An 18654-nucleotide genomic window follows, 5' to 3' on the forward strand; every position below is an offset into this window, starting at 1 on the left:
GGGGGGGAATTACTGTTTTGGCGCACATCAGGACTTGGAAGGAAAGGTGCGCCATTTGACTTTTTGAATGCAACATTTGCTGGAATCATTAGCGGATGCCATGTCACATTTGGAGAGCCCCTGATATGCCTTAAGAGTCTACACTCCCCACAAGTGACCCCAGATTGGAAACTAGACAGCTCAGGGAACTTATCTAGATGTGTGGCGAGCACTTTGAACCCCCAGTGCTTTACAGAAGTTGAGTCATAAAAATAAAATATCACATTTTTACCACAAAAATGTTCTTTTAGCCCCTTATTTTTTCTTTTCACAGGGGTAATAGGAGAAAATTTGTTGCACAATGTCTCCTGAGTGTGCAGCTACCCAATATGTGGAGGAAAACTACTGTTTGTGAGCATGGCAGGGTTCATAAGGCAAGGAGTGCCATTTGACTTTTTAAATGCAAAATTGCTGTAATTATTAGCGGACTACATGTCAGGTTTAGAGAGCCTCTGATGTGCGCAAAGAGTGGAAACCCCACAAGTGACACCATTTTAGAAACTAGACCCCTCAGGGAACTTATCTAGATGTGTGGTGAACACCTTCAACCCCCAGATGCTTCACTGAAATTTATAACGTTGAGCTGTGAAAATAAAGTAAAATCATATTTTCCCCACAAAAATGTTTTTAGCCCCATTTTTTTTTAATTTTCACAAGGGTAAGGGGAAAAAATGGACCCTATAATTTGTTGTGAAATTTCTCCTGTGAAACAGTCATGTGAGGGCTTGTTTTTTGAGGCACGAGTTGACGTTTTTATTGGTACCATTTTCAAAAACATGACATTTTTTGATCGCTTTCTATTTCGATTTTTGGGAGGCTGAATGAACAAAAACCAGCAATTCAGGATTTTTTGAATGCCATTCCGCATGTGATAAAATTGATAAGGCAGCTTTATTATTCAGGTCAGTATGATTACAGCGATACCACATTTCTATCTTTATGTTATGTTTATTTTGGATGGAGCTGTATGATGGCTTGTTTTTTTCAGGGCAAGATGATGTTTTCAGAGATAACATTTGTATTCACTTTCATCATTTTGATTGCGTTTTATTTTACTTTTTGTTTTGCAGTTTAATGATAAAGCATACAGTAGTTTTTTACCTCGTCTTTTTATTTATTTATTTTTTAAAGCGGTTAAGTAGTGGGACTGTTTTTTAGGGCGGGCCTTTCCGGTCACGGTGTTACCAAATTTGCGTACTTTTCTTAGTTTATTTTTGTTTTTACATAAATAAATGTATTTACTGGGATAATATAATATACTAGCTGTACTACCCGGCTTCGCCCGGGGTAATAACTGCTGTTAGCAAAATAGAATGTGTTAACAAAAATTTATTCTCCACAAAAAAACAACAAAACAAATAGATAGAAATGTAATTATTAAAAGGCAAAAACTAAGCTAATAGAAGCATTTTACAACATATATTTCAACACCAGAGATATTCCACACAGATTTAACTAAATTGGCCAAGTAATGTGAAGTAATCTTCTACTACTTATTCGAGAGCCTTTTGATAAATGACATTCTTAGTTTTTCCTTCAGTTGCAAAGACAAACAGATTTTTGGCTGTTCCAACTCTTGAACAGGCCACATAAAGTTGACCATGAGAAAAGCATGGAGATTGTAAATCTAAGCTAGCTGAAGAGCCCGGCGTTGCCTGGGCATAGTAAATATCTGTGGTTAGTTATAGCACCTCACTTCTCTTATTTTCCCATCACGCCTCTCATTTTCCCCATCACATCTTTCATTTTCCCCCTCACTCCTCTTATTTTCCCCCTCACTCCTCTCATTCCCCCCTAACACTTGTCATTTCGACCTCACATCTGTCATTTTCAGATCACTCCACTATTTTCCCTCACTCCTCTCATTTTGCACTCACACCTTTTCATTTACACCTCACACCTCTCATTTTCACCTCAGCATATACATGTTTGTCATCTCCCTTATATATAGTATACACCTGTATGTCATCTCCTGTATATAGTATATACCTGTATGTCATCTCCCCTGTATATAGTATATACCTGCTGTGTGTCATCTCCCCTGTATATAGTATATACCTGTATGTCATCTCCTCCTATATATAGTATATACCTGTATGTAATCTCCTCCTGTATATAGTATATACCTGTGTGTCATCTCACCTATATATAGTATATATCTGTGTGTCATCTCCTCCTGTATATAGTATATACCTGTATGTCATCTCCTCCTATACATAGCATATACCTGTATGTCATCTCCTCCTGTATATACTATATACCTGTAGGTAATCTGCTCCTGTATATAGTATATACCTGTATGTCATCTCCTGCTGTATGTAGTATGTACCTGTATGTCATCTCCTCCTCTATATAGTATATACCTGTGTGTCATCTCTCCTGTATATAGTATATATCTGTGTGTCATCTCCTCCTCTATATAGTATATACCTGTGTGTCATCTCCCCTGTAAATAGTATATACCTGTGTGTCATCTCCTCCTGTATATAGTATATATCTGTATGTAATCTCCTCCTGTATTAGACCTCGTTCACATGTTATTTGGTCAGTATTTTTACCTCAGTATTTGTAAGCTAAATTGGCAGCCTGATAAATCCCCAGCCAACAGTAAGCCCACCCCTTGGCAGTATATATTAGCTCACAAATACACATAATAGACTGGTCATGTGACTGACAGCTGCCGGATTCCTATATGGTACATTTGTTGCTCTTGTAGTTTTTCAGCTTATTAATCAGATTTTTATTTTTGAAGGATAATACCAGACTTGTGTGTGTTTTAGGGCGAGTTTCGTGTGTCAAGTTGTGTGTGTTGAGTTGCGTGTGGCGACATGCATGTAGCGACTTTTGTGAGATGAGTTTTGTGTGGCGACATGCGTGTAGCAACTTTTTGTGTGTCGAGTTGCATGTGACAGGTTAGTGTAGCAAGTTGTGTGCAGCAAGTTTTGCGCATGGCGAGTTTTGCGCGTGGCGAGTTTTATGTGTGGTGCCTTTTGAGTATGTGCAAGTTTTGTGTGAGGCAACTTTTGCATGTGTTGCAACTTTTGTGCATGTGGCAATTTTTCCGCATGTGCAAGTTTTGTGTGTGGTGAGTTTTCCATGAGGTGAGTTTTGCACGTGTGGCGAGTTTTGCATGTGGAGAGTTTTGCGTGTGGCGAGTTTTGAGCGGCGACTTTTGTGTTTCAACTTTTATGTGGCGAGGTTGGTGTATGTGTGGTGAAATGTGCGCTGAGGGTGGTATATGTGTTTGAGCACGTGGTAGTGTGTGGCGCATTTTGTGTGTGTGTTCATATCCTTGTGGTGGTGTGGTGATTATCCCATGTTGGGGCCCCACCTTAGCAACTGTACAGTATATACTCTTTGGCGCCATCGCTCTCATTCTTTAAGTCCCCCTTGTTCACATCTGGCAGCTGTTAATTTGCCTACAACACTTTTCCTTTCATTTTTTCCCCATTATGTAGATAGGGGCAAAATTGTTTGGTGAATTGGAAAGCGCGGGGTTAAAATTTCACCTCACAACATAGCTTTGACGCTCTCAGGGTCCAGACGTGTGACTGTGCAAAATTTTGTGCCTGTAGCTGCGACGCCTCCAACACTTTTCCTTTCCCTTTTTCCCCATTATGTAGATAGGGGCAAAATTGTTTGGTGAATTGGAAAGCGCGGGGTTAAAATTTCACCTCACAACATAGCCTATGACGCTCTCGGGGTCCAGACGTGTGACTGTGCAAAATTTTGTGGCTGTAGCTGCGACGGTTCAGATGCCAATCCCGGACATACATACACACACACATACATACACACATTCAGCTTTATATATTAGATTACATTTTTTTTTACATCATGCCAGGATGGGACATCTCAGATGCAGGGAGAAGGCATGCCAGCTCATGCTTTGATCATGAGCTGACTAGCCACCATCCCTATGTGATCTTGCGGCCATCTTTTGGCCCAGGGTCACCATGGAGACCATCGGCACAATGTGATCACAATCACGTTGTGCCATGAGAGCACAGAGGAAGTTCCCTCTCTGCGTTGCCCCGCGAAGTTGCTGTTACTATTGACAGCAGCATCAGAGGGGTTAAACACCTGTGTTCAGTGCTAGCACTGATTGTGGGCATTGCTGCAGGGTGTCAGCTCTCATATAGAGCTGACACCAAAATTTGATACCTGCAGTGCTCAGCATGAGCCAGTGCGATCATCATGCCATATATATAGGGTGATTTGCGGGAACGCCGCTCCTGCAGCATCGTATATATAAGCTGCATGTCGAGAAGGATAGAGTTACAAAAAATCCCAATCTCTGATGATCTCCTGAACCACTATCATATCCATTATCATCAAATGGAAAGAACATGTTACCATAACAAACCTGCCAAGAGAGGGCCACCCACCAAACCTCTCAACATGGGCAAGAAAGGCATTAATCAGAGAGGAAGCACGGAGACCAAAGGTAACCCTGAAGGAGTTGAGGAGTTCCCATGCAGAGACAAGAATATCTGTCCATATGACCACAATAAGCCATACACTCCATAGAGGTGCAATTTATGGAAGATTGGGCAAAAATCTCATTTTTCAGTTTGTCAAAAGATGTGTGAGACTGCCCAAATGTATGGAAGAAGGTGCTGTAGTCAGATAAGACCAAAATTGAACTTTTTGGCCATAAAGTTAAACTCTATGTCAGGCGCGAAACCAACACAGCACATCACCCCAAGAACACCATCCCCACAGGAAAGCATGGTGGTGGCAGTATTATGGTGTGGGGATGTTTTTCAGAAGCAGGAACATGGAAAATAGATTTAGTCAAGGGGAAGATGGATGGTGCAAAATACAGGGATTTTCTTGAGCAAAAAAGGTTTCAGTCTGTCAGTGATTTTGGACTGAGGTTCACATTCCAACAAGACAATGACCCAAAGCATACTCCTAAAGTAACGCTTGACCGTGTATCGCCAATGCAGGATCCTTTCAGTCATGAATCCTCAACCCCAACTACCTTGCTCCCTTTTAAACCATACCCTTTTAACTACCCAATGAATTGACACGAAGACATAAATTTCTTTTGGATAATTTGGCCACAGCGGCCATTTTATTAACAAACAAATACATTAATAACAATATGTAAACATTGTAAATATAAAACCTCGAGGGGAGGGTTCTTGGAGCAAAAAATCTGGCTCATAATAGGCCGAAAGCCTACCACAAAATTTAACCAAAAACACGTATTTACCCTCAGCCGTAACCACCAGCTCGAGGGCACCATGTAACCCGTTTTGGGCAAACCAACCCCAAAGCTCCCGAGGTAAACACCCCGTCCAGAGCCTGTAACAAAAGCCAGATCAACCCTATAAGCATCATCACCAACTCCAAGAACCCCACCCCCCGCCAATCCGCCACTGTGACGATAATAACAAAAAATTCCTTCACCTGATAAATAGAACATAAAAAATTGCAAACAAAATTGAAAATAACAAAACACGAAGACCCCCACCAAAATTATGTACCCTCGGATTGCCACCAAACAAAGGGAGGGTGGGAGGGACTCACTTCACCTATCTCTGACTGACTGACCCCCTTTCCCGCACTTTTCCCCAGGTCCCCTCCTCCCAATCCCATAGAATTCCCCGCCCCAGTTCCTATCCACCAATCCTGAGCCTCCCATTTTAACTTTTCAAAAATTACTACCCTGCTCCCCATGGCAACGCAGTCATGTGGGGGCTTCCTTTTAGCTGCGCCCCATACAGCCCCCCCTCTAGAGTGGTTTAAAGGAAAATGTGCAAATGTTTTGGAGTGGCCTAGTCAAAGCCCAGACCTTTAACCCAATTGAGAATATGTGGTCAGACTTTAGAAAAAAAGGAGCAAAAGAAGTGATGCATCAGCCCCTATATGACCAAAGCTGCACATGTATACATATATATTTCAGTGTCAATGATTGTATTTTTCTGTTTGTGACTAAATTGTCAACAACAATATGAGTTTTATTCCTGGTCATTTTTATTCTTTACTTTTGTGACAATTTTTCATTGATGAGTCTCCTAGCTATAGTATAATACTGTAATATTGAGCTAAGTGATTTTATAATTGAAACAATTACGATAGTTGTTTTATTATATTTGCAGTTCTAGCTAAGGCTACTTTCACACTAGCGTTAACTGCATTACGTCGCAAATCCGTTTTTTTGCCGAAAAAACGGATGCGTCAAAAAAGTGAAAAACGTATGCAACGCATACAGCATTTCGACGGATCCGTTGCAAATCCGTTAAACGTTTCCGTCGAAAATACTGGATGCGTTGCATACGTTGCATCCGTTTTTACCATCCGTTGCATCCGTTTTTACGACTGATCCGTTTTTAAAATGGGAGGCTCCCAAATTTGATTGGCTACTGGAAAATATGGAAAACTATGTAGTTACTGTTTTTACAGCCCATCTTTGAGGGTTTTAGTTTTGTGGCAGCGATGGAAGGTGTTCTTGTGAGCATTGCTAGTTTGGTTACCGACATTATCTTTGAGACGAATCGCCTGGATATCATAGTGCGGGAGAAGGAGGCGGCAGCGGAAAAACGGAGGATGCTTCTGCAGCAACGGAGATGGAGGCGACTCTGGATACATCCGATTAATGAACTACGGATGATGATAAAGGGATCCAAACCCTAACCCTACCCCTAACCTCACCCCTAACCGTTTAATGAACATTTTCTGACAGTCATAGTGCCACGTATTTCAGTGCCACGTATTTCAGTGCCACGTATATCAGTGCCACGTATATCAGTGCCACGTATATCAGTGCCACGTATTTAAGTGCCACGTATTTAAGTGCCACGTATTTAAGTGCCACGTATTTAAGTGCCACGTATATAAGTGCCACGTATATAAGTGCCACGTATATCAGTGCCACGTATTTAAGTGCCACGTATTTAAGTGCCACGTATATAAGTGCCACGTATATAAGTGCCACGTATATAAGTGCCACGTATAACCACGTAGTTATAGTATTTATAGTACGTGGCACTTAAATACGTGGCACTTATATACGTGGCACTTATATACGTGGCACTTAAATATGTGGCACTGAAATACGTGGCACTGAAATACGTGGCACTTATATACCTGGCACTTATATACCTGGCACTTATATACCTGGCACTTATATACGTGGCACTTAAATACGTGGCTGGCTGTGGTCTTGTGGCTGACAGTCTTCTCTCTGGGTCTTGCTGGCATATGTGGGGTTGAAGGCCCAGGCCAGGTTTATATAGATTTGGGGGTGTCTGGCCAATTGGCAACAAAATCCAGCTTCTGAGCATGCTCAGTGTAAAAAAACGTATTGCAGCGCTGCATTGCGTCGTACGACGTGTCCCGACGCATCCGTCGCTCATAGGCTTCCATTGTAGCCAACGACGTATGCCGCAGGATGCGTCGCGACACGTTTTTTAGGCGGAGACAAAAAACGTTACAAGCAACGTTTTTTGCCGACGACGTGTGGCCAAATTTCGACGCATCCGTTGTAAAACGGACACGACGTATGCCAATCCGTCGCAATACGTCGCCAATACAAGTCTATGGGGAAAAAACGCATCCAGCAAAAACTTTTGCTGGATGCGTTTTTTCTGAAAAAAGACGTTTTGAGACGTAATGCAGTTAACGCTAGTGTGAAAGTAGCCTAAGACTATTAATACAGGTACATAATACATTGTAAAAATAATGGCTAATGCATTGCTGAATTTTAATTTCTTGATAGAAGAGATTCTGCTGTCATTCCAGAAACACACCACTAGATGGCAGTGTTTGACCACTAAACAGCTAACTGTTCACATGACACTAAATTCATGTAAAGAAGTGCGTGATATATGAGCGCTCGGAATTGTGACCTGGCTTTTACCCGAGGCAATGTTAAAGGACCACTAAACCTAAAATACAAGGTTTATAAAATATACTGCCAATATCATTCACACAATGTTTCTGTAAATGTATATAGATCTCGAAAATGAAGATTTTAGAAAAAAGTAGGGCACATATTTGTCCTTGCTACAATGCAGAATTATTCAGTGATATGTGGTTGTATTAAACGTTTTTGGGTACCCAGACAGCAAGAAGGAAGGTGCAAAAAAAAAGAAGTGTTTCTGACTTTTTGTGATTTACCTACCACGAACACAGTACCTGAGTATGTCCCCATGTAACTGCATTATTCCCAAACCATTGCAGCCGCTAAACCTGTGTCAATGCCAAAGTCATCGTCTAGCCCCATCCTTACCGATAACAGGGAACAGTAGGAAACATGCCATTAAATAAGATAAGATTTCAGTACTGCATGATGTCTTGAATTGATAAATAAAGGTCAGTTAAACATATAGGAAACCATAACCCCAGATCAGTGGTTCTAATATTGGTGAGATACGTCATGTACATGAAACATATACAAATAAATGAAAGAATTCATAAGCACTGTATTTATATACAGCCTAGAAGTGCAGCGGGTATAATAAGGAAACCTTTCACGCTAGTCTTGGATTGTGGAGGACATTGTCAGTGTCCAAATAAATTACAATAACTAAATGACAGCGGCTGAAACTGACAGTGATTGACAAGGCACTTATACTAACAGATATTAAAACCAATTTCACAAAAGGAGCAATTGTTGCATCATCTAATGCTGTATATATAGTTAGATATGTGTATACACACGAATACATATATATATATATATATATATATATATATATATTGCTAAAAAATAAAGGAAACACTTAAACAATACAATGTTACTCCAAGTCAATCACACTTAAGTGAAATCAACCTGTCCAGTTGTGAAGCAACACTGATTGTGAATAAATGTCTCCTGCTGTTGTGCAAATAGAACTGACAACAGGTAGAAATGATAGGCAATTAGCAAGACAACCCCTTTAAAAGGAGTGGATCTGCAGGGGCTGACCACAGACCATTTCTTTGTTCTCATCCTTTTTGGCTATTGTTTTGGTCACTTTTGCATTTTGCTATAGCTCTAGCCCCTAGAGGTAAAGTAGCATTAGGTGGTGCCTACTGTACAACCCACAGATGTTGCTCAGGTAGTGTAGCTCATCCACGATGTCACAATGCGAGCTGTGGCAGGAAGGTTTGCTGTGTCTGTCAGCACAGTGTCCAGAACATGGAGCAGATACCCGGAGACAATCCTGTACTCCAGGAGATGTGGAGGGGGCCGTAGGAGGGCAACAACCCAGCAGCAGGACTGCTACCTCCTCCTTTGTGCAAGGAGGAACAGGAGGATCAGTACCAGAGCCCTGCAATATGACTTCCAGCAGGCAACTAGTAGAGATGAGCAAATTTGTTCAGGTCGCTGCTTATTAGGCAAGCTATAGCACTTACCGAATAAGCTGCAGAGGGAACCCGGATACATGGAGCGCTCCAGCTGATCAGCGGTTCGGATGCGCAGCTGACTGTGTTGCAGCTGTGTGACAGTCACAGCACATGCATGGATAGCCTGTTTGCTGTGACTGTCACACAGCCGTGACACATGCAGCTGTGGAGCCGAACAGCTGATCAGCCAGAGCGCTCCAGGTATCCGGGTTCCCAATGTAGCTTATTCAGTAACCGCTATAGCTTGCCGAATAAGCAGGGACCCGAACAAATATTCACTCATCTCCAGCAACTAACATCCATGTCTCTAGTCAAACTGTCGCAAACAGACTCAATGAATCTTTTGTGTATATTATTATATATATCTACATATACAGATTCCTTGTTGCATTACTCCTTAAATACTGTATGCATACATTGTGAACGTTTCAGTCCTTGCTCAAAAAAGGAAGATAAGACTTCCAATATAAAGATCTTTGCAACATGAGGGCGACAGAGGTTTAGATGTGAAGGGCTTTATCGGATTTGTAGGATTTTTATATACTCCCTCAGACATACAATGCAGAATGGAGAGCCTCTCTGTAAGGTTTTATTATAATAAGAATTATTGAAGCTTATTTAATAAACAAACACAAATCTCTAAAACAGATTGACTCCCTGTTTGGTGCAGGCTCCGGCGATGAGCCTGCATCTTTTCCGGCATATGACAGCTGATTTGACCAGCAGACATGTGCCCCTAACAGCCGTGGATGGAATCAAGATCTACCCGAGGCTGTTGACATGTTAAATGCCGCTCTCTAACTCTGACAGCGGCATTTAACATGCACGTGCAGTAAGCGTGTCATTACCTCCACCCATCGGCGCCCGTGTCACATGACCGCGGGTCGACGATGGAATTGTCATGATAACCCGGGGTCAGCAGGAGACCCCTGTGATTGTCATTGCTGGACAACTCATAGCAAGTAAGGTATTCTGCTACATAGAGCAGAAGCGATCTGACAACTGCAGCTTCTAGTCTCTCATGGAGACTATTGAAGCAAGTAAAAAGTAAAAAAAGTGTTTAAAAATATTAAAATAAAAAAATATAAAAGTTCAAATCACCCCCCTTTTGTACCATTCAAAATAAAACAATAAAAAAGTTGAAATAAACACATATTTGGTATCACCGCTTTCAAACTCGCCCAATCTATCAATATATAAAAATAATTAATCCAATTGGTAAACGGGCTGGCGAGAAGAAAATCTAAACACCGGAATTACGTTTTTTTGGTCGCTGCAATATTGCAATTAAATGCAATAACAGGCGATCAAAAGATAATATACACACCAAAATGGTATCAATAAAAATGTCAGATCGTCACGCAAAAAATATGCCCTCAAATCCCGAAAAATGGAGACACTATGGGTCTCGGAAAATGGCAACTTTTTTTTTTTTACAAACTTTGGATTTTTTTTTCTCCACTTAAATAAAAAAGAACCTAGAAATGTTTGGTGTCTGTCATAATGACCTGGAGAATCACAATGGCAGGTCAGTTTTAGCATTTAGTGAACATGGCAAAAAAAATTCCAAAAACAATTGTGGAATTGCAATTTTTTTTTTGCAATTTCACCGCATGTAATGTTTCCCATTACATGATATGGTAAAATCAATGCTGTCATTCAAAATTACAACTCGTCCCACAAAAAACAAGCCCTCACATGGCCATATTGATGGAAAATTTAAAAAGTTATGGCCGTGGGAAGAAGGGGAGCAAAAAATGGAAACGCAAAAATGAAAAGACCCCTGGTCCTTAAGGGGTTAAAGACAAAGCAAAGACAGAGACACGGCTTAGGGTAGGTCATGTCCCGATTTTAGACTTTAAAATGTTTGTACATTTAGGGAAAGGCCTCCTGATATGGGAAGAATTCCAACCAGGAAAGGTTTAATTAGGCAAAAGATTGCAAGTTTTAGAGGCTGGGTATGAGGCGTAGGTAAAAGCTAGTAGGGAGGAAAGCATGAGGTTTTTGGGGGGGACCTTGCATTTATTGGCCAGGATGCTCGGTCGTAGAGCGGTGTCCCACCCCTTCATTGTATGTTTTCTTGTTTTATTTCCTTACTTGGTTAATCTGTCAGAGCAGGGGGCAGGATATTAATTTTGGGCAACAATCAGCAAAAGGTGCTCTGAAATTGGTGCAGTAAGGGTGGAGTGTAGATGGTGACGTAGCAGGTCATGTATGGAAAACTTGAAAGACCCCCTTCCTATAAATGTATAGTGCATACACTGCTAGAAGATGGTGGTGATATTAGGTTTGGACAATTTATTTTCACAATACCTTTGTATATGAATCCATATGGCAGCATGAACTATACATTTCTGGAGCTTTAGGAACGCCGTGTGCCATTGTATGGGCTCCATACATAGGACTTTACCATGTGCATGAAGTCCTATAACTCCAGAAAGCTGCTTAGTGTCTCCTCGCTGCTTTCAGCAATTCATCGCATTCCTATAATTCAGCACTTTGTTTCTCTAATGTAATTAATCATGACAAATTGAGAAGATTTATATTTTAGAATTTGCAAAATTCGTTTACTGAGCATAAAATATTTATCGTTAGTGAGAGAAGTTGGGAGAGTTTCATCTGCCGTCTCTGGGAATGTTTAGTCTGCCAGCGCCATGAACATCATACAATAGAATCTAAATAATAATCCATTAATTTTGCGTATGGTACGAAATGATGCACAGATAATGAAATCCTCTTAGTTTTCAATCTGTATTTCTATGGTAAGTAAAGGATCTTTTTTGGACAGCATACAAATTTTTCCTTAAAGATGGTCAATATATTTGCATTGAAGAATATAAATGGAAATCAATATTTGGGGCAAAGGTGGGCAAAGGCTACAATCAGAACAAAAAACACAACATCAACCTGGAAAGAACTACTGGCATAGACTCATAATGATGATGTTTAGACAACATAGACATATGAGAAATGTTTGTACAAACACATGTAATTCATGGGATGTTTTAGAAGCCTGGAAGCATCTGAAATACATTGTGTAAAGGAAACTGAAAGGTGCCATTTTTTAATCTTAACAGTACATCCATAAGTGACACGTACATACAACCATAGAATTCCAGATTGATTAGAAATACTTCAAAGGGAGTTATCTGATGAACCTCTATGATATGGAAACCAAACATGTCAGATCTGTGGCTTGTGCCAGCTAGGCTCCCAACAAGTGACGCCAATTGGTAGATCCCATTAACGGCAGTAAAAGTGGAGGTGTCACCATAAATATATCATTTTGTTACCTGTTTTAAATGCTACTTGTTACACTCCTGTCCCGACTGGGATGGGGTCTGCTCCCTTCCCTACTGGTTGTGTCACCCTTTGCTGTGCTCCACATCAGGATTTGCAGATTGCCCAGCATCATCTCTCTAGACCTCATAAGACCCAATTAGAGACACATCTGTGTGTTGGTATTGAAACGCTAAAGTTGCCAAACCTTTGTGTTCCTGCATATCCTCAGTCTTGCTGGTTAATTCTTAGCTAGCCACCTCCTGGATTAGCCCATCACTTGCAGTAAAGATCAACTGTTATTTGAATTTGTTTATGCTGTGTATTCATTTTTGCAAATATGTCTGTGGGTCTTCTGCCTACCTCTAAGTGCTGCTCCAGACTTTCCATTTCCCTCTTCATCTGCCATAATGTTCCTGTCATTCCAGACTGTCGACAGCTTCATTTTTCCATCCTCTAGCTGTCTGCACCTACGTCCTTAGTCCATATGACTACCCTGGATCTGTGCCTCCATGAATCCACCTCACCAGGTGAGACTAACATTGCTCTTCTCCTGAACCTGGCATTGTTTTTCTATTGTCCTTGTGCATCTCCTTTTCCGAGATAGGGCCCCCCACTTTACTGTAAATCTTATCTTTTTTTTAGTTAAGTGGGTGTGGCCCTTAACTCTTCTCTTTGGGAGTCTTTTTAAGCACTATACCCACCTGGCTAAAAAGACTCTATTTACCTACAGTTAAGAGGGGGCCTAGAGGCACAGGAACCCAAAAACAACAATTAAAGGTTCAGGAGAATAGAGGCATTTACATCAGGTAAAAATTAATTATTTATGGCAAGTGCTAGGTCCACTTTAAGAAACTACTAAAAAAGAGGTACACATATGTTTCTGTAACTTCTCTTGATTTCTCAAGAGAAAAAGTATACACAAGACTGATGCAAATATCAGATAAACCTGGCCTTTCAGGGCACATAGCGAGATAATATTACCACAGCATGCACACATATAGAGCCAAGCACTGAGATCTGCTCACTCCTAGGCCCCATGTCTAACCAGTCTAATTTCTATAACATGCCATGGTATGAGTACTTCATAAAAGAGATGATTAATCCCTACTTTATTAAAATATACTAGTATATTAAAATACAAAACCTACAAGAAGCAAAATAAACATAAACCCTGCTGCAACTAAATAAGTAAAAAGCAAAACTGTATTTAAATAACTCAGGGACAGGGTTCCTAGTAATACTGTTTCTGATCAAAAATAGCATAAAGGCCATCCCACCGTTGACAGTACTACGCTGTCTAATATTAAAAACCTTACCATGTGTCAGAGTTGACCTCAGTGTGTGAATAAGGGCAGACAAAAGGACTGGGTCCCGACCTGTGGACACTAGCCTGGGGAAGCCTTTAAATGTAATTTTCAGCTCAAGAGGGAGGTAGGCCACACCCCGGCTTGCAGGACGGTGGGATGGCTTTTATGCTAATTTTGATCAAAAGCAGTATTACTACAAAGCCTGTGTTATTTAAATGCACTCTTGTTTTTTACTTATTTAGTTACAGCAGAGTTTATGTTTATTTGCTTCTTGTAGGTTTTTTATGCTTTATGGCCCAAGTGAACATGCACTTATGTGCTGCATGTATACCAACTTAAACCAAGCTCAATTTTTGTGTTTTTTCTTAGTATATTAAAATATTAGGACCTAAATATTCATGATAACATATGCTTTTCATATGCTGCTCAGTTTCATGAGGGTAATCCACGTAATGCCATAATCTCTGGCTTCGAGATGGGTTCTGTTGTATAGGACCTCTCCCTTACACAACAGTTTTTCTTTCAAAATTAAACCACTATGAAAAATGACTGCGGACTAAAGACTTCTTGGAAAAAGTCAAGTACCAAATATCATTACATTTGAGCTGAAAAACATCTAACTCTTGGTTACAATGCAGCTGTTCTTAAGTAAAGATGAGGAGATGAATCTATTGAGAGAGGCCACCAGCTGCTGCTGTTACTCTTCCCTAAGGAAACCCACAAATATACTGAACTAGCAAACCAGTATGCTCAAAGATTGCACTTTTTTCTTTAGACTATCTTGAAAACAATTAGGTTTGAAAAGTGTAAAATGTTGTTACTATGTATCTGGAGGGTGAAGTGCCACCAGTCAGTAATTGAGAAAACAAACCAAGAATTGAGAAAAGTCTGCGATGATTATCTTTTCTCAATCTGTAATACTATACTCGATAGCTTGGCCTCCTACTAGGAGTAATGGATGTGGGGTACCAGACTATTAAGGTGTAACTGTACATTCTTGGAAACTGTCATAAGTTATGATGATTTGTAGGGTTTTGAGTTTCGAGGCCCCCATCAATTGCTAAGCATTCAGCCAAGCACTGCTCTCCTCGTAAACAAATTAATAGACTTTCTACTGAGCTTGTCTCCATTTTCTAAATTGAACAGAACTTGGCCAAGCACTTCTGCCTTCTGTTTTAATGAATGCTGGGGAGTTTCAGCATCTTGACCACCAACAATCAAAACATCTGACAGCTCTCCATTACATGTCAAATGTTTTCTGAACATGTAGGATCTTTTGAAGTTATGTACAGAAGGAAATTAGAAGCTATGGCGATTGGTGGTATAGAATGCCCAAAACCTTGTCAACTTTACAGAAAGAGAGCCCTCAATAAATAATGGGAGATGATTAGGGATAGTCCTATTCCTAAATAAATGATCTACAAGCAGCTTGTGTAACACATAAAGAATCTAAATAGTACAAATGTATTATACTGAACTGTAAAGGAATTAGATAGGAATTAAAGAGATATCCACTTACTCGTAAACTGTCGTCCAACCGTTCTCATTGCTTTTGGTTGCCAGGAGCCCTGTATTTCCATGGTATGTCATTAATGCTAGGTTATATCCTTGAGCAGATATCCTTTTCAGCACTCCATTGTTGCTGATCGTTAGCCAGTAGACTTGTCCCCCAGGTACGACCAGCCACAAAGGTATGCCCCCGGCATCACGTCGTATATGAACCAAATTTCCATTGCTACTGGTAATATAGATTACATCCCCATCACCATTGTATGTAAAGTTGTATACGTAGTCCCTAGTTATCAAGTTTAAAGTATGGAGATGGGTCCCATTGGTACTGAACTGATACAATTCTTGGTCTGCTGGAGAGGCAACCTCATACATATTCATGGCATTCAGATGAGGCTTGTTCTTAGTGACTGCTCGAATGCGTATGTTGCCAAGATCAGCTATGTACAGTGTGCCATCTGGAGAAACAGCTAACGAAGAAGGCGCTTTCAGTCTGGCATCTTTTGCAAATCCACCGTCACCTATGGGACAAATAATATTAACAGTATTAATCTGCAAATTGCACATTTTAATTTTTATTACTGAATGTCTGTAAACATAAGAAATTTAATATTCACAGTCCGTTTTAAAAAGCATTACTTTGAATGGTATAATTTGAAATGTGAATCAGCAAAGATTAGCATTATTATGCATTTATCTCAGCAATACTCATTTTTGAAGATTCAATGCCCTGCTGGTTTAAAAATTGTTTGTTTGTTTTTTCCTAGTTTCACGTACGGTGCCAGGACATCTGCTATATTTCCCTACACAGCAATCTCCTCAATGTATTACTGCCATTGCGTGTAAATAGAGATTTGTTTGTCAGCGTTAGCAAAATGGACTACCATCTTGGATTATGATATTGTAAAGATTTCTAATATTTGTAAAATCTTAGGCTGCAAATAATAGATCCTGATCAGTGGGATTTTATTCTGATACCTCACCAATTGCTCAAAACGCCACTCTAAAATGTAGAACTCCTGTAGTAGCATGCACACAGAGCAGTGTACAGGATCAGTAGTAAGTCTATGGATCTGTACATCCGTTCTCATAGAGAGGTATATGGACCCATAGAGAATCTATCACATTTATAGTGATAGTATTACCATAAACACTAATCATATTATCCAAACACTTTATAGTATTGACTTAAGGGGTATTCTCAAGTAGTCTCTTAAGCATTTCATAGCAATGCAATCTCCTTAGAGTTTCTTACTTTCTGGTTTCTGGCAGGGCAGGCTCTACTACTTGAGTGACAGCTTTGGCAATAGAACTGTAGTCTTAGTAGAGCTATAAAACCCAGCACAAATTCTGCTAAAACACACTCAGCAATCATTGGGTTATTCTGTAGTGGTTTACATTGTTATAGCTGCATTTACACATAGAGATAATAAGCCATTTGAACAAGCACCCAGGTCCAGACAGGGAGAGAAGAGAGAGCAGTGATTAGGAGACTTGCTGTGAAAGCTCCTGGCTGATGATTTATAACTGCATCTCTTCAGAAGATGAGAGGGAGAGGGAGGGAGGTGAGCTGATAACTACTATATAGAAATTAATGATCGGGAGAGAGCTGGCTGGAATGTTAAGAGTTGACTCATCTCCTGGAATGTAACTACTGACCACACACGGCCAGTGTTTGGAGGCCAGGATCCATAAAATTAGATGTAAACTATAAAAGAAACTGTATCATTACAGGAAAATGACATAAGATAGAAAAAAGTAAGTCAATTGAAAAGTTGCTTATTTTCATGCTGTCTAAAGCTATTTCAGAACTTGAGAAAACCCCCTTTAAGGCCCTTTTACACGGAACCACTATGGGGTAATCGAACATTTGTAAGAGCTCAAACCAGATCATGGGACTGTGTAACCATGGCAGCAATTTGTAGCCAAAAGAGCAAGCATTCTTTAGGCTCACATAAAATATGGGATCTGCTAAAGCCCTCCATGCACATTAAATTATTGTTAGCCATACCCACCAATATCGATGGGTTCAGCCGACATGCTAATGTTTATAGTGGCGCCGGCTAACTGTTTGTTCGGGGGAGACATTTATCGGACATGTCAGATTTGGACTGCCAATGGTATTGTTCGTCCACATATAAGCTGCTGACAAAAATGTCTCATAGAGAATGCTCTGCCAAGCAAGTAAGGCTGGTTTCACACTTGCGTTATGATCTGCAGCGTTTGTACAGAAAAAAACGCATGCGTTTTTTTCCCTATGTTTAACATTAAAAAACGCATGCGTTTTTTTGTACGCGTTTGGCCGCGTTTAATGACGCATGCGTTTTTTTGCTGCATGCGTTCTGTCGCAGAAATGCAACATGTAGCAATTTCTAGAGGCTTTTTTTGCCGCAAAAAAACGCATGCATATTGTTGTCTATGTAAACGCATGCGTTTTTAAACACATGTGTTTTTAAGCACATGCGTTTGCTTGCGTTAAAAACGCATGCGTTTTTATAGAAAAAAACAAGAATACACCCTGATAAGCCACCCCCCACCATCAAGGTGATAAAGGGATCCTAACCCTAACCCTACCCCTAACCCTAACCCTAACAATATGACAGTGAATACTCTACGAGTTAATATTTTTAGTACTCTAGAGCAATACCGTATATCTTGGGGTGTCCACATTAAACAAAGCTTTTTATTAGAAGAATGTCCTGGTCACCAGGTCAACATCCCTATGGATCCCTAGGATCCCTAGGGTTAGGGTTAGGGGTAGGGTTAGGGTTTGGATCCCTTTATCACCTTGATGGTGGGGGGTGGCTTATCAGTGACCTGGTGACCAGGACATTCTTCTAATAAAAAGCTACCCCTAACCCTAACCCAAACCCAAGGGATCCAAACCCTAACCCTACCCCTAACACTAACCCTAACCCTAGGGATCCTAACCCTAACCCTACCCCTAACCCTAACCCTAGGGATCCTAACCCTAACCCTAACCCTAGGGATCCTAACCCTATCCCTAACCCTAACCCTATCCCTATCCCTAACCCTAGCTATTTCTATTTATAGTGGGTTTTCTAGTTGATTTTGATGATTGGCAGCTGTCACACACTTCTCAGCATGCGTTTCAAAAACGCAAACGCATGAAAAAATGCATGTAAACGCGTCAAAACGCCGCATTTTTTTACCG

General features: G+C 40.5%; 1 protein-coding gene across 5 annotated transcripts in view; it reads right to left on the reverse strand.

Annotated features, from left to right (window-relative positions):
• The window catches only part of TENM1 (teneurin transmembrane protein 1), a 1288567-nt gene that overhangs the window by 30048 nt on the left and 1239865 nt on the right, over window positions 1–18654 (reverse strand). For all 5 annotated transcript variants that reach the window (XM_077285119.1, XM_077285117.1, XM_077285116.1 and 2 more), the window contains one exon: window positions 15490–16000. In XM_077285119.1, the coding sequence (XP_077141234.1) occupies window positions 15490–16000 (511 nt within the window). The remainder of the gene's footprint in view (window positions 1–15489; window positions 16001–18654) is intronic.

The sequence above is a fragment of the Ranitomeya variabilis genome, chromosome 2 (genome assembly GCF_051348905.1).
Source record: "Ranitomeya variabilis isolate aRanVar5 chromosome 2, aRanVar5.hap1, whole genome shotgun sequence".
Taxonomy (NCBI): domain Eukaryota; kingdom Metazoa; phylum Chordata; class Amphibia; order Anura; family Dendrobatidae; genus Ranitomeya; species Ranitomeya variabilis.